This window comes from Salvia splendens, chromosome 16, assembly GCF_004379255.2.
Source record: "Salvia splendens isolate huo1 chromosome 16, SspV2, whole genome shotgun sequence".
Lineage (NCBI taxonomy): Eukaryota > Viridiplantae > Streptophyta > Magnoliopsida > Lamiales > Lamiaceae > Salvia > Salvia splendens.
This window is the reverse complement of record NC_056047.1, coordinates 12,337,150-12,350,951: the sequence shown is the minus strand read 5'-3', so window position 1 is coordinate 12,350,951 and position 13,802 is coordinate 12,337,150. Positions and strand designations below refer to the sequence as shown.

Genomic DNA, 13,802 nt, shown 5'->3' with positions numbered 1-13,802 from the left:
GAAGTTCACTTCAAAACAATGTACTGTAGCGACATTTCTAAAGTTAAAGTAAACAGAGTTTAAATGAAAACATTGTATCAGATTACAAAGCAGCGGAAAAGACCAAGAGATAGATAATGCCGGGTATGACGACACGACACCATCCAAAAGGCAAAGTAAAAACACAATTTTGACTTTAATTGCTCAACATCCGTCATCCCCATCGTCGCTCAACCTGCACATTAAGAAAACAACATGCAGGGCTGAGTACTTATTGCACTCAGTGGACACACGCCAAAATCATAGTTTGTCATGCCATAACAGTGTAACCTTGAGGTTTTAAGTGTAAAGAAAATAACCCAAGTACACTAAAACATATTTCATAAATTCGACTGCGCAGTCATTTTCAGATATTGTCACCCTTATTCCCACCATCATACACTATCTGATCCAACGGGTGACAAGGGGTGTGGCCACACCCCAGGTCAACTAGACCGGCCAACTTGCTCTCAGATGGCTCCCGATCTCGTGTACACTAGCCTGAGGGTTCGCAGCCCAACAGACCCGAATTCGATTAAACATATGTGGTAAACCACTTCAGATAGGTTTCAAAACAAAACAGTTGGCAAGACAAACAGTTCATCTCCATAAACATTTCCGGAACAGCGTCCGTATTAAAGATAACCCACAAAATAGTAGGGTAGAAAAGCCCACATCAATTGCTTAGCTTTTAAATAGTTCCCTTCTTCAACCACAATTTCCTCGTAAAAGATCACCCTTTTGAAAGATAAATAAGTATCATAATTAGAATCAGGAAAGACGGGGTTTAAACGACAATGCATGAATCCTACGTGGATGACTTCGACATCTAGCACGTTACACGTACGCACACTTAACAACATCTTATAAGTCAATCACACAAAAACACACGTCCGAAACACACCACGCACGCACCCGACACGCATACAACGTACTCAAGACGCGCACACGACACACACGCAACACTCATACCCCCGGCATACCCTCACTGGGCAAACGGCTCACTTGGCTCGGAAAAGGTTCGGAAAAAGGATCAGCGTCTCGGCCTGGCTCGGTGTCTCGGCCGCCGGGCTCGGCACCTCGGCCGGCTGTCTCGCCGCCTGGCTCGGTGTCTCGGCCGACCGTCTCGGCTGCCTGGCTCGGCACCTCGGCCGACTGTCTCGGCCGCCTGGCTCGGCACCTCGGCCGACCGTCTCGGCCGCCTAGCTCGGCACCTCGGCCGACCGTCTCGGCCGCCTGGCTCGGCACTGGCTCGGCGTCTGTCTCGGCATCTGGCTCGGCACCTGGCGCGGCACCTGTCTCGGCACTGGCTCAGCACCTGGCCCGATCAAGTGTACACCCGTTTTCCCCCAACCCACGATTCTCAAACCTTATACGACAATCACAACACACATTCCACAACCCAAAACACACCCGAAAACATGAGATCAAACCTTCAAAACTCCCCACAACACTGCCCTAGGCCGAACCCCAAAACTCTCGGCCAACACACACAAACCACCCGAACCAAACGCTATTTTCCCCGAGCCATCTCTTGGCCAAACACACCCACATACATCCCAAAGACCACACACTCAGATTCACACCCATTGCACATAAATACATCACCCAAAAACATACATCCATCAGAAAAGCGCAGTTCACTTACAAAAATCATTATAAAATCACCAGACCTCCAAAGAAGCTGAAATTTACACACCACACCCAAGACACATCCAAGTTTATACAGTTAAAAATTCGTATCAAAAAGAGATCGTTTGCTCAGTCAAAAAGGGGTCGGAACCCACTGTCAGTTATCACCAAAAACATGTTCAACACAAACACATAGCCACAAAACCTATTCAGCATCTAAACCATCCAAAAACGTCCTACATGCATGTTTTTTTCGAAATTATTAAGAGTTAGGGTCTTGGGTTACCTTTCCCGGATAGTTCAAACGTAGATCAAAAGCTTTCCCTACTCCGCTTCCAAATTCGGTACGAGAGAGATACCTTGACGAAACCAAGAAATAAATGAGAGGGAGTGAGAGGGAAAGAGAACCGAGAGGGAGAAGGAGGGATAACTTACCGGCGAGAGGACGATAGCGAGAGAGAGAAGAGAGAAAACGATTATGAGGGAGAGATGAGAGAAACCGATAGTGAGAGGGAGAGATGAGAGAAAAGAGAGAGTAACGGTTGTTGTGGGAGTGGGGAGGTTGAGAAATTTGTGGGAGAGGGGGAGGGGTTTTCGAAAAAGAGAGAGGGAGAGGGAGAGGAAAAGAAATTAATTAATTAGGAGTAATTTAACCCATGACTTAATTAATTATCCCCCTTTACAAAAAGCTTAGGTAAATAATATCACATCCACAACAATAATATAAATCAATTAAGATTTTCCACACCATATATTACACAAAATCATCCATTAAGTAAAAAGAAATAAAAAAAAAATTATAAACTTTCGGATATTACACATTATATTAAGATTTTTTGATGTATTTGTTGATAAAAATCTGTTTATCAACGTATACGAAAACTGAAATAAAAATCATCAAATTTCATCATCTGAATGCAGTCGGAACATATGCAATTGAGATCTCATTAAAATTACCTTTAAATTGATATATTTTTTGCGAAAAAATAATTTAGATCGAGTAAGTTATGTGAATTTAAAGTTATGGGATAATTTTAATAAGAGCGAATTGACAATAAGAGCGAATTGACATTAATACCCTTTAATTTTATTTAATAATTATTTAAATTTAAAATGTAATCTACTTGCCATTATAACCACCACTACATCTCCTAATCTAATGGTTAAAAATTGATCTTAATTTTGAATTGTTAATCAGTTAGCAATTTATCACATCATTATCCTTCCAAATTTAATTATTTATTTATATTTTTATAAATCGACTAATCGAGTGCAAAAAAGTTAACAAATTTAATTATTTATTACTCCATCTGCCCCCAAAAGATATGTACTTTGAGTTCGGCACAGGTTTTAATGCAAAATTGGTAAAGTAAGAGAGATGTAGAGATAAAAAGTAATTAAAGTATTGTTAGTGGAGAATGTGTCTCACCTCGTTAGAGAGAAAAGAGTTTCCAAAATTGAAAAGTGCATATTCTTGTGGAATGGACTAAAAAAAAGAGTGTATATTCTTGTGGGACGGAGGGAATATCATTTTTATAAATTGAGGGCAGAAAAGTCAACAAGACTATAGTGTGAAAGGATGGAGTTTGATTTATTTATATATATATGTTTTTATCTTATTTACCGTTTCATGTACTCCATTGAACAAGATTATGAAGTAATTAAAAAAATAGGGTAATAAAAATTATAAAAATAAATTACTCCTTCCGTCCCATAAAGTTTGTCACAGTTTAATTCGTCGCGGGTTTTATGAAACTGCTTGACTTTATATTAAATGAAGGTGTATAGTGGAATATGAGTATCACATTTAGGAGATTGAGTGTGTATTTAATGTCTATTTTTTAGTAAGATTTAAAATGAAACAAACTTTGTGGGTTATAAGAAAATGATAAAATGAGGCAAATTTTATAGGAATGTGAGTATAATTTGGCACATTCATAGTTCTTTACATAGTTCATTCTAAATATTTATTTGATCTTAAATATTTTATGGTCTTCTAAGAATTTCCTTTGCTATTGAAATTAAAATCTCTTTCTATATATTCAAATAGAAAGTTTAATTATAAAATAGGCTAGCACAACCATGTAACGACTCACAAATTTATGGGTTTGGAGAGAAATATCCAATTTATTCATTCTTTGATAGATATTAGATACACTATATAAATAGCTTATTGTCCTTTTTAAGAGAAAAAACTTTAATAAGTACTACTGTCTACTAAGGCTGTAAGAGAAAAAACTTTGATAAGTACTGTCTACTGAATACAACCTTAGTAGTTATCAGCACATATCTAGAAAATACTTTTATATTTGTTGGTAAATATTGTAATTTATATGAAATTTTACATTTCAACTTTATTTACTGCTCCATATATTATTTCCACGAACACTAAATAAGATTATTCAATAAAAAATATTGTAGTATGATTAAAAAATTTAAAATTACAAAAGTGGACTATAATTCAAGACATAATTATGGTTTGGTATTCTCAATATTTTATGGCCTCTATAGGTAAGAGTCCCCTTTGCTATCGAAATTTGAAATTTTTGCTATGGATATTAGGGAAAAAATAACTATACGATAACAATAACTTATTATAAAGCTCACATGCAAATGTATTGATTTGGAGACAAAATCTCCAATTTACTCATCCTTTGATAGATATTAGAAATACCAAAACCAAAGCAATATTATTAGCCTTAATTTCAAAAGAAACCATTTATAATTCTAATAGTATTCCTAATTACGCCTCAATTTTACAAATGCACATTAAATTTACGCATGTCTTCACACCTACTTGACATTCTATTTTGCAATCCTCAATTCTTCTGCAACTCTGACCAACTGTAAAAAATAATGAAGTTAAATAACAAGTATATATGCAATAAAAATTGAAAGTTGAGTTTAATTACATACAGCCTTTTGCAATGATACGCCACAGTCGCAACGGCTCTGAATACAAACAGGTAGTTGGGTAATCCTTTCACAAATAGGAGTTAGATATTCGCAATCTTTGAGACCATCCACAATAGGCGCCCAGCGACCGCCCAGCCGAGCGCCGGCGCTGGGCGGTTCGCTGGGCGGTCTATTGCAGCCGCCCAGCGGCTGAGTGGAGAGAGAAACCGCGCAGCGTTGGGCGGTTATGTGGCGCTGGGCGGTCCGTTCGGCGCTATTGCAACGCCCGGATCGCCCAGCGCACCTCCTAGCGCGAAAATTAATTTTTTTTTTCCGAAACACTATATATACGCGCTTTGCTCGTCATTTTCCCGTATATGTCTCGTAAATTAAATTTCGCATATTGTGTGATTGTTAATTATTTCATTTTGTATATATTTGTTAATAGTGATGTGGATAGTATTATTAATGTTTCCCGTATATGTCTCGTAAATTAAATTCCGTATATTGTGTGATTGTTAATTATGTCATTTTATATAATTGTTATTAGTGATGTGGCTATTGATGTGACTGGGCTATTTATGATGTGGCTAGGTTATGGCTGGGCTATTTATGATATGGCAGGAGGATTTTTAGTGCTGATGATGTGGCAGTGGCTAGGCTATGACTGGGCTATTGCTGGGCTATTCCTATTGTGGATGGCCTAAAGGATTTGCAAGGTTTCTCTACAACACCGCTTGATGAGCTCACTGTGTTTATAAAAAAATTAGTAAATAATACAAATCTAAATAATGGAGTATTATATAGATATGCTCCAAATGGAAAAAAAAATTATATAAAATTATGCTGCAATTTGATCTTAGAGAAGAGATGCTAACCCGCGGCAATCAACATAAGAGTGAAAAACAAAATCGACTTTTGAGAAGCCATAATATTCTTGAATTGTTTGAAGTATGATTTCTTTTTGTATATTTGTTGTTGTTGTGAGAATTGGGATCTTAGCAACTGACTTTATATAGATGCTTACATTTTAACCAATATCAAATGCAAGATGGTGAAAAATTACACTTTCTATATTTTGAATGATTTACATAAGTGTATAACTGTAACAGTCCTTAATTTTGAATGAATTACGATTGATTTTGAACAATATCCAGATATTAAAAGATTTCCAAAAGATGGACACTTTATAACATTTAGGAAATAAATATATTTCATTGATGTTCAATAACAAATTTTCTAATGATATTAATACTAATTTAATTCTTTCTACTTTGTTCGATCTAATTTAAATATTTAATATCTGTAATTGTTTTAGTCAAATAATAATGATCTAATTCTTACTCGTGTTTTGGTTTAAAAATAGTAAATCTCCCTGATGTACGGTTGATTTTGGCCATCATACAATATTTAGAGGGTTTTATTGTTTTTTTTTTAAATTTATTTTTAATTTCCAATTTTTCATTTTTTGGAATTCACAGAGCTACGTAACCATTTATTTAACACTACTACATTTCATTGTTTTGACATCATGTTGATTATTAAAGCACCGTTTGATAGCTATGAATGAACCCAACCAATTATAGCACTTCCATTCTTTTTGAATTCCCTGAATTCCTTATCATAAACGAGCAAGAGAAATTATCATTTCATTCTTATGTTTATTCCATTCATTCCTTGTTCCATTCGGAAGTTATCATTTCACTCTTATGTTTACTCCATTCATGAAAACAACTACACGACAACAATGGGATTCGAACCCAGGCTCATTGCAGCAAGATCTGCCCCTCCGTTGCCAACTACGCTACGCCCCTGCGGGTTTTATTCCTTTCATTCCTTATTCCATTAGATGATACCAAGAAGAAAGGAACTTAAGATTTAAACATGTGGGATTTGATTGATATGGCAATACTGCAAGTGCAGGTGATTTAGATTAGAAAATGAGGTATAGATTTTAAAAGCTCAACCAATATGCATGCAAATGCTTATTGTCCAAGTATGAAATTTTAGCTATATTTTCTACGCTTGAACTGACCCATTGAAATTCACTTGTCAACAAAATATGACAAATTAAAATAAAATGATAGTGATGTAATAATCTGACTTTAATTTCATTATAGAAAGTGCTGTGATAATCTGAACTATCAAAGAATTCATGAACTAGAGAAGCTAACATAATATTACCAAGAAATTTGTGAAAAGACACAAGCTTGCATAACAAACAAAGCTTGAATGCATCCCATTTATTTGCTCCTCCTCCACACCGTCTAAGAATTTAGATAATGGAGTCTACTAGCTTTTCCCCAAAGAGTTTGATACTTCGGTGCTGCACACGGGGCAAACCTACACATGCAAATAGAAGTGAAACAAGCTTGAATTTCAATCTCCGTTTCGGGAAAGAGGAAGTAAACAATTTCAACCCATACCAGAAAAATACACCAAGCTAGATACACCCTTAATGCCAATAAACATATAGCAACCATGAAAGGAGATGATGAGTAAAACTATGTTCCAATATACAGTAGACAATGCAATCGACAATATAGAATATACAACACCTAAGGATCAGACTCTCAAGCACCTAGACCATCTCATGGGATAACTACTAATTTGTTCAACACCTCTTGTCTAAATTTGGACAAAGTTTCATGAACTTAATGTTGGATTAATGCAACGAATGTCCGAGAAGTATACAGGTAGGAAGATATATCCAAAACGGTACAAAAGCTTTCATATAAAAGAGTATACCTTGTTGATTTGTAACCAATTGTTGATACATTCTGGATGATATAAATGTTTGCAAGAGAGAGCAGTCAAAGCATCGCCATCCTCATAGTCCAATCTACATATGACACAGCTGAGGAACACAGGTAAGTTGTTAATAACATATTAGCAAACCATAGGTGAAAGATGACTCTAGGACTAGAAGGTGGGGAGATGAGCAAATGATGGAACATGATTATCACTTACGAATCACTGATCCCTTCCTTAGTGTCTTGTGATTTATAGTTGACGGAAGCCAAAGAAGCTATTGAATCTGCAGAAAGACCCCTGCTCTCTGTTCCAACAACTTCTCCTAATGCGATCAGCTCCTGCAAGAGAAGTCAACCATGAGATCAAAGTACAATGTGCAGAACGAGGATGAAAACGAGAAGAGGACACAGCCTTCCAATTTACCTCATACGAGAGTTCGTCGGGATCAACCTCTTCCCATGTATCCTAAACATGAATTACCAAGTCAGGCATACATGACATAACATATGTTGACCATTTCCAATAGGAAAAGTAACATCAATTAACAACTTCCTTTCAAAGTAACTAAGACAACAACAACATAATTCAAAAGTTGTAAACTGACGGTCCTTTTAGAGGATAAACAAATATAACAAACCAGAAGTAGATTCAAGTGAGGAAGGCCAACAACTAGGACATGAAGTATGACAGGGTTCATCGAGGGATGGAAAAAGTGCTCCATCCCTAAGGAATCCTTTAAAAAAGACTAAAAGTTACATGCCACTATCAGGACCAGTATACAACTTCTGTGCACATGGAGAAATAGTTAGAAATAATCAAGTCATGGATCATAAATGCAGTTCATATACAAGTGAGGTTTGATACTTCTGGGGGAGCGGAACTACATGGGTAATTGGGTATTGCACCCCATTCTTGGGGATGAAAGTTACTGTACGAGAAGCATTCCACCACATCAACCTTTTTATCATTCCCATTTTCCTGCCCACCCCACATACCGATACCCACACCCCCACTCCTCTCTAGTCTCTACTAATTTTGCACCAGCTAGGAGCTTAGCATAAGCCTTCACCTTCATGTTTCCTTCATGAATAGTATCTATAGCTGCTGTCACACTTCTCTTTTCAAGTATAAAACGGCGTTACATACACATTTCATCAAGTCGAATAATTATCAACATAAAATATGTGCACATATCTTCGGCATGATTCGTTCCCTTGCATTTTGTTCTTGTTCAGCACAGTAGGAATATAAGAAAAACCATCCAAAATGACAGAAAATAAGCAATTCCAGCTCCAAAGTATCATATGCATCCTCCTCCCATTCACAAGCAATGGAAACATGAAATAGAAATTGAAACATGGCTTAAGTACCGGAAGAATTCCAGCTTGCTCCTCCTCATCTTCATCGACGTCTTCTTCATCCCCAACAACCACTAAAAATCACCAGAGAGATTTTAACACTATATAGTTCCATAAAAGTGATAATTAAAATAAAGGACTGGACAAAGAAAATCCGAGTCCTACTCTCATTCATCCCTGCTAGTGCAAACATTCTGGCTGCCATTTCCCGTTCTTCAGAATCTTGCAATGCTCTGGCAAAGGCCTCATCACTGGAAAACAAAGAGGGATCCAATTCTGCTGTTTGATCATCATCTTCTACTCCTTCACCACGAGCATGTACGTCAAAAGCATCTTCTGCATCATCATCATCATCATCATCCACCTCAACATCAGAACCATCATAATCCTCTTCACTAGCATCATCATAATCATCACCATAATTTTCATGCCCAAAACTCTCATTTCCCCAACTTCCATAAGGAATGCCATCACCAACACCCATTGTCAACATCATATAAGCCCTTTCCTGCCAATATCAATCTTAATTTCAGAAGAATAGTACTACAAAAAGTGAAATTTTGCTACCCTCACGATAAACCTTTACTTAGTCCAAATAAAAATGCATTTATGTCGTACAAAACCACAAACAAAACAGCACAATCACAAAAGTAGATAGAGATGCACATGAAAAAAATACAGTATGCACCAGAAACTCAACAATCATTTCATTTTTTTTAATAACAATATGACTAATTTGGAAATGAAACTTAATCTCACACAAAAAAATCAACTTGAATTTATAACGAGAACTGAAATAAAATAAAGAACATGAAAAAAAATCACACCAAAAAACACAAAAGAGGTAAATAGCAGAAAAAAAGTGGAGCTGAAGAAAAAAAACCTGTTCCTGGAGAGTACGTGCAAGAGCAAGATCCGCATCGACTTGACTGAGGTTCGTAAAGGGAGTTCTCCCGCGGAGATTTTCGGCGGCGTCACCTCCATTGGGTGGACTGTTGGTAGGGTTTTGTTCTCGGTCGGCGGTGTCGGCGGGAGTGTTGGCACTGACTTTGGAGTCATCCATTCCTTGTTGAACGGGAAATCGAAATTGGAGACAATGTTTAATCACAAAAGAAATGGAGAGGATGAAATGCGGTGGAAATTCAGAAACACTTGGATTTTTAAACAATGAACAATAAAGTGATAGAGACGTAGAAGAAAGCGGTGCGGTAGCTTTTGGAGTGCTGATATTTCAAATCGACTGTATCTGTATCTATATCTATATTTATAAGAACACATGAAAATTGCTAAAATCACATATAAATGTTCTTCGCCCACTAATAAGCTGATTTTAAAATACTACTCGATTTGTTTATTTAATTTTATGCGACCTTCAATTTTAAAAATTAATAATAATGTTATACTGTTATTGTTTAATTTAAGTATCCGCCAATGTCTTAAAAATAATTTAGTTGCGTCCAATCGACTCTCCGTTGGTACAATATAGTACAAATTTACAAATTAAAATAAATGCCCCTTGTAGATTTTTCATTTCTTATAAATTATACTAGTATTAAAATTAAAATACGAATTTCATTAGAATAAAAAGTTAATGTGAGATTAAAATTCCAAAACTTAGGTAACCATAAAGAATGCTTAATAATTTACTAGTAGTAATTTAGAAGAAAATAATAATAGGAGTAATAAATGAGTATAATTCATAATTTAAAAGTATACGGCGTATTAAAATTCACTTAATAAACTATTAATTGATAACATAATAGTAATTATATAGATTATCGTAAGTGGAGAGGGACTAAGTATAAGAGAAAATAAATAAGACATAAAATAAAAAATTAATCATGAAACCTGAATTATTGTGAGATAAAAGGGGTAATATTAAACAAGGGGATTGCTAACTCACTCTCTAGTTGCTAATTACAACTAATTTAAGATCATACTCCATCCGTCCCGTGCTACTCGCACGTTTGCTTTTCGGCTCGTCACAAAGTCCTTACACTATTTATAATTTAAGTTAGAATTAATGCATTTAATTAATATGTTAGTTTAAGTTAAGAGCTCTTTTATTAAGTGATGTCTCATTACACCTAAAATTCCTTTTTAATTACACAAAAAAATCAATCCCAAATTTACGGCCTAAAATGAAAAGTGCGAGTAGCATGGGACGGATGGAGTATGATTTTAGAAATCTAGGGTCTAAAATTTGCCACGTGTAATTTTTATTTTTATTAATTAAATTGAAAAAGATAAAAAAAACTATCAAATTAGAGTTTTGGATGAAAATGCCAATATAGTGTTTTGAACATATCAACACAATACTTTGAGAATGTCAACGCATTGCTTATGTCAACCCATTGCTTTAAGAATGACATTCTACATATATTATATTGACATATTTTATATACTATATTGACATTTGTTGCTGTACGAAAAAATTGAAAGTTTTCAAAAAAAAAAATCAAATTTTGACATCGGAACATATGCAAGTGAGATCTCGTTAGAATCCCTATGAAATTATCTTTAATTTGATATAGGTTGTGTGAAAAAACAATTTAAATCAAGAAAATTATATGCGTTTTAAAGTTATGTGATATTTTTCAAAAGTTAATTACAACTAATTTGTCGTAAATTTAACTTAATACCCCTTATATATTAACATTATGGGACTGATGATCCAGACATTTGATTTGAATATCTAAGAGCTATTATTTAAATTAGGTTAGCAATATAACATTTCCCCATTAAACAATATATATATATATATATATAGGATTGTATATATATATATATATATATATATGGAGGTGCATTATAATGATAACCCCAATTTCCGTAATAACCCTATAACTAAATCTGGACCACACATTTTTAAAATCACGTGGTCTAGATTCAAACTTAGATTTACTTCATAAAAAGGCGCGGGGGTAAATATGTCATTTCGCTCATGATAAAATTACGTATCCAAATTTCGCTCATTTAATTTCTGAATTTCGCTCATTTTATCATTTTATCAGTCAGTCAAAAGTATCATTTTATCAACTCAGAGTATCATTCTATCCGGCAAAACTATCATTCTATGCAATAAACCTAACATATATCATTTTATCAGTCAGTCAAAAGTATCATTTTATCAACTCAGAGTATCATTCTATCCGGCAAAACTATCATTCTATGCAATAAACCTAACATATATCATTTTGTCATTTTATCATTTTATCAGTCAGTCAAAAGTATCATTTTATCAACTCAGAGTATCATTCTATCCGGCAAAACTATCATTCTATGCAATAAACCTAACATATATCATTTTATCAATTAGTCAAAAGTATCATTTTATCAACTCAGAGTATCATTCTATCCGGCAAAACTATCATTCTATGCAATAAACCTATCATTTTATCAGTCAGTCAAAAGTATCATTTTATTCAGAGTATCATTCTATCCGGCAAAACTATCATTCTATGCAATAAACCTAACATATATCATTTTATCAGTCAGTCAAAAGTATCATTTTATCAACTCAGAGTATCATTCTATCCGGCAAAACTATCATTCTATGCAATAAACCTAATATAATCGGCACAATACATAATATACAAACCTACAAAGCAGTAAACGTATCATTTTATCAACTCAGAGTATCATTTTTATAAGGTTACTGTCATTTTATCCGCTTAGATTGTCATTTTATCAGGTAAAAGTATCATTTTATTAAACAAAAATGTCATTTTATACACCAAAAATACCTATTATTCTATCAGCTGAAAGTATCATTCTACCCGGCAAAACTATCATTCTATCGGCTGAAAGTATCATTCTATCCGGCAAAACTATCATTTTATGCAGTAAACCTAACATTTATAAGCTAAAAGTATCATTTTATCAACTCAGAGTATCATTCTATCCGGAAAAACTATCATTCTATGCAATAAACCTAACATATATCATTTTATCATTTTACCAGTCAGTCAAAAGTATCATTTTATCAACTCGGAGTATCATTCTATCCGGCAAAACTATCATTCTATGCAATAAACCTATCATTTTATCAGTTAGTCAAAAGTATCATTTTATCAACTCAGAGTATCATTCTATCCGGCAAAACTATCATTCTATGCAATAAACATATCATTTTATCATTTTACGTGATATTTGGCGAAATTCAGAAATTAAATGAGGGAAATGACAGTTTTACTCCCGCGCTTTTTTTTATGAAGTAAATCTAAGTTTGAATCTCAAAACTATCATTCTATGCAATAAACCTATCATTTTATCATTTTATCATTTTACGTGATATGTGGCAAATTCAGAAATTAAATGAGGGAAATGACAGTTTTACCCCGCGTTTTTTTTATGAAGTAAATCTAAGTTTGAATCTCAACCGCATGATTAGAAATATGTGTGGTCCAGATTTAGTTATAGGGTTATTACGATATTTAGGGGTTATCATATGATCACGACTCTATATATATATAACTATACTAACAGAATAATTTATCATAAATTGTATGTTAATAAAATAGTAGTAATAAATAGTATTTCCTATATAGGAATCTTGAAATTGAAAAATAAATCTAAAAAAAATAGAAAATAAGAGTCATAACTCATACGAGTACTATTTTCTTACATTCTGTATTTTTATTAGATAAAAATCAAATAAACATAAATTTTTAAAACTAAACACTTACTACTACTACTTACTAGTTTTTTGTTTTCAGAATTATTACTTTGCTACGCAAACAGACGGCTCATATATTTTGGCGAGTAGATATCCAATGCATTGAAATTGGGATATTATAAAATTCAACTAAACAAGAATAATGATTAAATTTAAAAAAATAACAAACTGTGTATGCGTTTAAGGTAGTAAGATGAAAGAGATGGATAATTAAAAGAAGAAAAGAAAGAGGTGGATAAGCGCACATCGTTAGGGTAATATTTATAAAATAATTCCCACTAACGTAAACAAAGCCTATAGGCTATAAGTATGTTTTATAATTAACCACTTTTATCACAAATCTTAGCAGATGAGTTAAGAATAATTTGAAATGCACAGAATCTAATTCTTCATCAGACATGTTGATTAGCTCTATGTGCAAACGCTAGCGTCTAACCTTATCCATTTACAGATGTACAAGGCATGGC

The 13,802-nt window shown here is 34.2% G+C and overlaps 1 protein-coding gene across 1 annotated transcript; it reads right to left on the bottom strand.

Moving 5' to 3' along the window:
• Nucleotides 1-6,615: 6,615 nt before the first annotated feature.
• LOC121769981 (E3 ubiquitin ligase BIG BROTHER-related-like) lies at nucleotides 6,616-9,899 on the bottom strand. Its single transcript, XM_042166766.1, has 7 exons — nucleotides 9,541-9,899; nucleotides 8,823-9,165; nucleotides 8,670-8,731; nucleotides 7,723-7,764; nucleotides 7,516-7,637; nucleotides 7,294-7,402; nucleotides 6,616-6,888 (listed from the first exon to the last, which is right to left on the bottom strand). The coding sequence occupies exons 1-7, from the start codon at nucleotides 9,718-9,720 to the stop codon at nucleotides 6,838-6,840; spliced, it is 909 nt and encodes a 302-aa protein (XP_042022700.1). The 5' UTR covers nucleotides 9,721-9,899; the 3' UTR covers nucleotides 6,616-6,837.
• Between the last annotated feature and the right edge of the window lie 3,903 nt (nucleotides 9,900-13,802).

Excerpts from the sequence above, each read along its gene's own strand:
- LOC121769981 (XM_042166766.1), bottom strand. The coding sequence starts at position 9,720 with ATGGATGACTCCAAAGTCAGTGCCAACACTCCCGCCGACACCGCCGAC. Across the intron at positions 9,166-9,540 it reads CACGTACTCTCCAGGAACAG|GAAAGGGCTTATATGATGTT; the intron begins GTTTTTTTTCTT and ends TGATATTGGCAG. Across the intron at positions 7,403-7,515 it reads AAGGAAGGGATCAGTGATTC|CTGTGTCATATGTAGATTGG; the intron begins GTAAGTGATAAT and ends TGTGTTCCTCAG.